The sequence below is a fragment of the Triticum urartu genome, chromosome 3, assembly GCF_003073215.2.
Source record: "Triticum urartu cultivar G1812 chromosome 3, Tu2.1, whole genome shotgun sequence".
Taxonomy (NCBI): Eukaryota; Viridiplantae; Streptophyta; class Magnoliopsida; order Poales; family Poaceae; genus Triticum; species Triticum urartu.
Window position 1 is genome coordinate 15,408,417 of NC_053024.1, and position 7,639 is coordinate 15,416,055.

The 7,639-nt window shown below is 49.2% G+C and overlaps 1 protein-coding gene across 1 annotated transcript; it reads right to left on the bottom strand.

The window, feature by feature from the left end:
- Window positions 1-6,572: 6,572 nt before the first annotated feature.
- LOC125546507 (LEAF RUST 10 DISEASE-RESISTANCE LOCUS RECEPTOR-LIKE PROTEIN KINASE-like 1.2) lies at window positions 6,573-7,638 on the bottom strand (the record flags this gene model as incomplete). Its single annotated transcript, XM_048710745.1, has 1 exon — window positions 6,573-7,638. A coding segment is annotated over one exon (561 nt), but the record flags the coding sequence as incomplete, so codon positions are not given.
- Between the last annotated feature and the right edge of the window lies 1 nt (window position 7,639).

Here is a 7,639-nt window from a genome sequence, read left to right on the forward strand (position 1 = left end):
AAGGTTGGTGATGTTTGTGATCAGGAGGAAGGCAGAAGAAAGTCATGGATTACTTTGTAGGTGGATGGAACTCCCTTATCCCAAAAGCATCACATCAGTATAAATTTTGAGCAGTGTTCTTTTGCGATAATCATACTTAAGTTTTTTTTTGGGGTAGCAACTATATCTTATTCATCTACCAAATGACGGGCGACTATGTGTTCTTCCAATTTCGGCCGATTTCACGAATTTCGGTGATATTTTGGCAAAATGTTGCATGGAATTTGATCATTGAGGGTTGAAGACACATTTCTAAATAGTTTTTCAAATTTCAGAACATCTTTGGGTTCCAAAATTCCACCCGAAACAAATAATAAACCATGGGAAAATAGCTGACTGTGCCCGACAACTAACTTTCTTGTTAGCAACATTTTGACTGATTGTACTAGAAACCTTTGATGTATAAAGCTCTTTAAGTTCAACGCAAAAACAAGTACCCCGCCTTAGAAGGGACAGGGGAGAAAAGGGACGACCCCCACACAATGGTGGAACTAGGCCGTCGTTGGGTCCCGGGCTACTTGTAAGGATTGCTACTATAGTACCTCAATATAACAATCAATTAAAGGATTTTGGTGTCACGATTTGGATGGGGGAACCTATTATCGTCTTCGCCTCTAACTTCGCACACTTGTCAGACAATCTATTGTATCGATGTCGATGTCAATGACCATAATAGACTACCCAATGCCACCCCAACGATGTATTTAGTGTCTTAGGAGAATATCGCCCGCATGTAAATATCAGGACAACACTAGCTGGCCATAGTGTGTTTGCTATGTATTGCCTGTAGCGAAGAATATAGTGTATTTGCTACAAATTGCGTGCTCCTGCACTTCTTTGCGCTTAGATTTTCCTTGCCTAGTATAGTACTATTAGGTGCGATTTTGTTTTATTTCTTTTCAGGTTTTCTATAGGAGAGCCTACATAGCAGTAGCTACTCCTGGTTTTTCCACGGTGGTCATTTTTTCTCCACCGGTTTCTTCCATTTTTTTGTGTTTTTCCTTTTTAATTTTTTACATAAAAGTCAAAAACACTTCTTAATTACTAAACTTTTACATTTCCGAGCAATTTTCTAATTCATAGTTTTATTAAACTTTTTACTTTTTTCAGTTTCAGTTTTATGAAAAATCAGGAACTGATCTTTTTTAAAACTCGTAATTTTTTGTCATAAGGACATTATTCAAAATATTTGAAATTTACTCCCTCCGTCCCATAATGTAAGACGTTTTTTGTCCCATAATGTAAGACGTTTTTTGAGTCAAAAAACGTCTTACATTATGGGAAGGAGGGAGTATAGTTTTTTCGTATATTATTTAAATTACGAAATTATATTGAAAAAAACTAATATTTCTATTCAATATTTTTTCATAATATTTACATTTTTAAAAATGGAAATGTTTTCTAATTTTTTTGAGCATTTTTATTTGAAAATCCATACATTGTTTATAAATTCACGAATATTTTCTAATCTGGCCATAAAAAACATAGCTTTTTATTAGGGAATAAACGACAGCCAATATTTCTCTAAGCCACATCTGCAGGGTTTTTTGAATATCGAGCGGGAAAAAATCACCTGTACGCGCGCTAGCCAGGTTACCAAATTAGGAATATTGGGCTGCAGCCGACATATCCTGCGTGGGCGATTTGCCTTCTATTCAGACACATATCCTGCGTGGTTTTTTTTTCAATTCTAAAAAAAAAGACTAGTGCAACGCTGGTATACTGCGAAAGTGCAGTGAACAAAGGAAAATCAAACAAAGCATGTACTACGTGCCCATATATAGGCAAAGTGGCAGCGTTGCATGTCGTACTTACCGGCGCATGTGGAGCCGCGAAGCTCCCCCTCGCCGGGGCAGAGGCAGCCGAACGCCGCCGTCGCGTTGCTGTACCGGCACTGCCCGCCGCTGGCGCCGCAGGCTACGCAGTCGCCAAAGCCGATGCCCGCCCACTGCAGCTGGAACCCGGCCTTCAGAAGCCGGGTGTAGTCTGCAGCCGTCGTGGCCGGCGTTGCCGCCACCTCCGACGCGAGCGCCGGCAGGTACGAGTACGTGCAGCTCGCCGGGATCGTCGGCATCGTGTCCCGGTCGTAGACTCCGCCGAGGCACGCATAGGCAGGTCTACCGCAGCCGGCGGTGGCGTTCACGAAGCCGCGCCCGATGGGCTCCGTCCCGTTGCAGTCGTGCAGGAAGTAGAGGGCACGGCTGCCTGGGCTGACCCTGAAGGGGCTGAGGGCTAGGCTGGAGGAGACGTTGAAGTCGGCGCGGCACACGGAGGCGCCCGCGGCGGCCAGCCTGCTGTCGGTGGCCACCAAGGTGCTGCGGCCGTAGTCAATGCTGAGGACTTGGATGGCGGAGCTCCTCATGGAGGCCGTGAATGCGCTGCCGTGGCCGCCGCTGCACCAGAGCTGGAGAGCGGGGTGGCCGCAGGAGGGCTCCGGCGTGGGGCGGTTGGGGGCGCCCAGCCAAAAGGGGTACCTGATGGTGAGGTTCCCGCACGCCGCCGGCTCGCACTCGGCGTCCACCGCCACACGGACAAGGAGCAGGAAGGAGGACAACAGTAGCGGGAGGATGAGCACGGCCGGAGGCATCATGCAAGCGCGCATCTAGCTAGCTTGTCAATGGCAGATGGGTGGTGTCTGTGTCTCTACTTGCGAGTGTGAAGCAATGGAGTCATCGGAGGGAAGATGTAGAAACGAACGGTGTGGTTTGTTTGACTAGTCTTTCATGCATGTCTGACTTTCTTTTTGAAATTGTGTTTTTTAATTCTGGCGAAAATCAACGTGAAATTTTAAAGGTCTAAAAAAATGACACAGCTAGAGGACCGGAGGCTGCTAACCAGCCCCCTTTTGGACTTCTTTCGATTTGACTAAGTTTTCAAATGCCACATTTTCAGCCAGTTTGGGATTTTGATTTGGGTTTATATATGATCAAGATAGAATATTTCTTCATGTATGATGCCCGTCAGAAGAATTGTGTGCGGGATAAAGCAAAAACAACTGATCCATCACTAATGCATGTACTTTATATTCCTTGTGAAGGGGACTAAGAGTATCTCCGGCAGTTCTCGCGAAAACCTCCCCTACAAGCGTGTTTAGGGCTTCTTTCAATAAATTTGTTGGATGTCAAAGGTGTACGGGACATGAAAATTCAGGCGGTTGACTATCATCAACGGCAAATGAGTTAGAGGGAAACTTACACCTCTTCCTCTTTATGAGGGGAGATGAGGTGTTTTTAAGGAGAGATCCAGAAATTTTTCGGCCACCTTCTTGTAAACTCGAGCTGCCGGCGCTCCTCGACGATGAGCTCTAGATGCAGCCGATGAAGCTCGGCCCTGTACTCTTCATCGCCGCGCGCCGCCTCAAGTCCCTTAAATGGCCTCTTGATTCTCCCACAACTCATAGCAGGAGACCACTCGGGGATCAATCTCGACCGGCGTCGAGACCTCGTCACTGCCTATGGGGAAGTTGATCTCCGCCCGGCTGGTGTCCACGTCCATTTCGACACCCATGCCCCACGACTGCAGCTGCATGCCGTGATACTTATTCTTCAGCGGCGACAACAGTGGTAGGTTGGTGGTGAGGGAGCGAGACGGCGGAGCCGCCACGTGATGTCAGGTCGGCGGTGTGATGCGGCGTGGATCCGCGTTTGGAGTCGGTGGGGGCGACCTCCGACGGCTAGATCCCGCCATTTCGGGACGGCGCCGACCGATTGGAAGCGTTGACGGAGGCACGAGGGTGGCTGCGGTGCAGGTGAGGGGGAGGGGGGTGCGGGGTGGATTTGGGCAGCGTCAGCATAGATGTGCTGCGAGAGAGCGAGAATAGCGGAGTGGCAGGAAGGGTATTTTTTTTTCGAGAAGCGACGCTACTCGAGTAAATTTAAGCGGCGGCCGTGGGGATGATTTTTTTATGGGCTAAAGCCGATAAAGAGTCATTTAGGTCCGATTTTACCTTGAAAACCTAAATTTATGCTAACTAATTTTGAGAGATCGGGTAGCGACTTAATGTATAGATCAACCGATGTACATTCCTTCCAAAGAAAATGTCTCTGTTATTCGCAAAAAAAAGTCTGTGTTGGAAATCGTGACGCTGACTTTGCTGGTCAAAATTATGGATGATCTGGGTATGTTATCCTACCACTTCGGCTGCTATGGAGGGAAAACTCAAGTCAACAGATTAACCAGTCAATCGGTAACACTGGCCCGTTCAAGCTAATCTTATTTATCACCACACTGCTAAGCATGCAAGGTACTGAAAGACCAGAAAATAACAATCTGCGGAAGAAACTATAACAGGCACTCGAATCGCATTCGCATGGAGAATCAGGGGAGGTGTCGAGCAACTCACCGTAGTCACCGCACGTGGCCGGGTGCATGCGGCCGCCGTGGCACAGGCACCCGAACGCGTTGGCGCCGGGCTCGTACCGGCACCCCCCGCCGGTCGCGGCGCACGCGGCGCAGTCCCCGGGCACCGCCCACTCAAGCAGGAACCCGCGCCCGACGATCCCCGAGTAGTCACCCCACGCCCGCAGCTCCGACCCGGGCAGCACCGGCACCACCGAGTACTTGCACTCCGCCGGCCCCGCCGGCCGGGCCTCGTACCTCCGTCCGATGTGCACGGACCACGCGCCGCTGACTGTGCCGGAGCAGTTGTTAAGCCAGAGGGAACCCGCGGGCGGCGGCGGGGCGCGCGAGCAGTTGTTGCAGAAGAAGAGCTCCCAGTTGGCGCCGCTGACGGCCAGCGGCGAGAGCGCGAGGCTGCTGGACACGTTGAACCGCGTGGCGCGGCAGGGGTCGTCGCTGGCGGCGACGAGGCTGTTGTGGAAAGCCACGACGGAGCGGTTGCCGTAGCTGATGTCCAGGAGGCGGAGGTAGGACTCGCTGAGGGTGGGCGCGGTGGCGCCGGTGGGGTCGTCGCATGTTACGCCGAAGGTCGGGTAGCCGCAGTTGGGTTCATGGTGACCGCGCAGCCAGAACGGGTACGTGATGGTCAGGCCGCCGCACGCCGCCGGCGCCGGCGCGCAGCTCGCGTCCAGCGGCTGCGCGCGGGCGCCGAGCAGAGGCGTGAACAATAGTAGCACGAGCAGCATCTCGGATCGAATGGCGAAACAGGAGGATATTTTTGGGGTATTTTATGATTGGGTGAATGAGACTGGATCGTACTAGTAATTTGTAAGCGGCAGGGGGTGGTCGTCCATGGACGAGGAGGTAGCGGGCGAAGGGAGCAGCCGATTTGTGCGACATTTTGGGCGCTTGATTACGGAGGCTACAGAGGTTGGTCAATGCTAGAACTTGGGAAGATGGTCTTGATCGATCCTCGCGGCGTCATTTTGCTATATTTTCGAATGACTTTCTTGCATGCATGCGAAAATCGGGAGCGGAACGTGTCTCAGATACTAACTGCAAAGATTTTTTGAAGGATGCAACGCCAGCGGGGAAGGTTTTCCAATTTAAGCTGAATACTCCCTTCGTTCCTGAATATAACTTTTTTTTAAGATTTTACTATGAACTACATACAAAGCAAAATGAGTGATATATACTTCTCCGTCCGGAAATACTTGTCCTAAAAATAAATAAAATAGATATATCTATAATTAAAAAAAGTTAGATACAACCATTTTTAGGACAAATATTTCCGAATGAAGGGAGTATGTAGTTTGTAGTGGAATCTCTAAAAAAACTTATATTTAGAAACGGAAGCAAGGAAAAGAAGTGGTATGCTCTGCTTAAAATTGACACTAGGACATGGAATGCAGGACTGGGCTGAATTTGCTAGTAGTACACAGGGATTGTGGTGGGCGTATCTGAAAATTCAAATTCATTTCTTGCATTAAATCTTGACACGAAACTCTTTTCGTCCGAAAAAAAAGCTTGTTTCTTAAATGGATGTACTAGCCTTAAATGAATGTATTTAGCACCAAGTGCAGCTATCATTTGAGGAACGAATTTTTTCAGACGAAGGGAGTATCGCATATCATACATATCTCACTGGGTGACAATTATTACCAGACAAAAAGAGGGGACTGGAGTACTAATAGCAAGAAGACTAAACTGCTGCCAAATTGGGAAACGACCACCAAACCCGTAGAGAAACGAAATAATAATTGAGCTAAGTGCACTTGTTACTTGCAAAGAAAGTGAATATGCCACTTGCTCCGGGGACTTTGCATCGAACAAGATGCACACATCCCAAGTCATCAATAGGCCATCTAAAATTGCGTCACCACTTGATTTGCTAGTGCAACCAAAATTTTGGTCACCTTTGATATGATTTTACACGACTATATAATCACATGGGAGGGAAGAGAAAACAAAATGTATAGATGAGCGTTACCATGTCAACCCATATATTTACACACAATAGCTACTTGTAAGTCATCTGAAAATAGTCGATTTTGGAAGGAAGCAGCCGTCAGAAGGAAAGAAGAATCAGTCACTGGCTTGCCAGAGAAGCCCTCTGGGTCTCTCTTAGGATGGCAGGTGATCCTGTTATTTATCTTAGGGGTGGGTTCGCGGGGGGAGGGGGAGGGGGAGGGGGGTACAGGTTCATCGAAAAAATGGTTCATGACCAGGGTTAGAGGTGGGGCGGCGGCAGCACGGCGGTTTGAGGGAGGGCAGAGCAGCGCAACGTGGGAGCACGCCGGTTGCAGGCGATGGTAGCAGGCGGTTAGGCCTGCGATGGCTTGGCAGTTAGAGGTGTGGAAGAGGGCTGTCTGGACATTGAAGACACGCATCTGGAGATTGAAGACACCCATCTAGCATTTATTTTCTTTCGAATGGCTAGAAACCAATCAACCGACCCAAATAAAAAAAAATTGTGTCAATCAATTGGTTTAAGATTTGGAAGGGCAAAGGGAGGGTTTACAATTTGGAATGTCGACATATTTAATTTGCGCCTCCCTGAAATGACTCGAAATTTGGAATCCCGAAATTATTCTGTAATTTTCCTGAATAAAGTCTATCTTTTTGTGACAAAATTGTGCACCTAGTCTTATTTTTTAAACGTGGGTTTGAACTAGTAGTATACATGGCATATGAGATGGTTTAAAGAGGTAAAAACGAGTTGAATCGATTACCTTTTTCTGCGGGGATGATGAATTCATCACCGCAGATTAAGGGGCCGTCAGACATGCCGCTGGGACATTGGCAATCGAAGATGTCGTAGGTGGTGTTGATCCGGCAAAGCCCACCGGTGTCCCTGCACGCTGTGCACTCGCCGGCCGTGTACTCGAGACGAAACCCGCGCTCCATCAGCTTGTGGTAGTTCGCCGCGGTCGCCCCCGGGTACCCCATCACCGGCGCCATCATCGACACCGAGCAGTTCCCCGGCACCAGCGGCCATTTGTCGTCGAGCTTGTAACCCCCGGCAAGCCACGCGAACGAGTTGCTGTCGCAGTTCAAGGGCGCCCATTGCGTAGGTGGCTGCTGCGCCGCCTGCAGGTCGATGCAGTCGTACAGGAAGAAGAGCTCCCGGTTGGCGGCGCTGATGCTGAAGGGCGCGAGGCCAAGGTCGGAGGAGACGTTGACTTGGAGCTTGGCGTCGCAGGTGCTGTGTGAGAGCTCGACATTGGTGACCCGGAACGAGCTGTCCTCATAGGAGATGTCC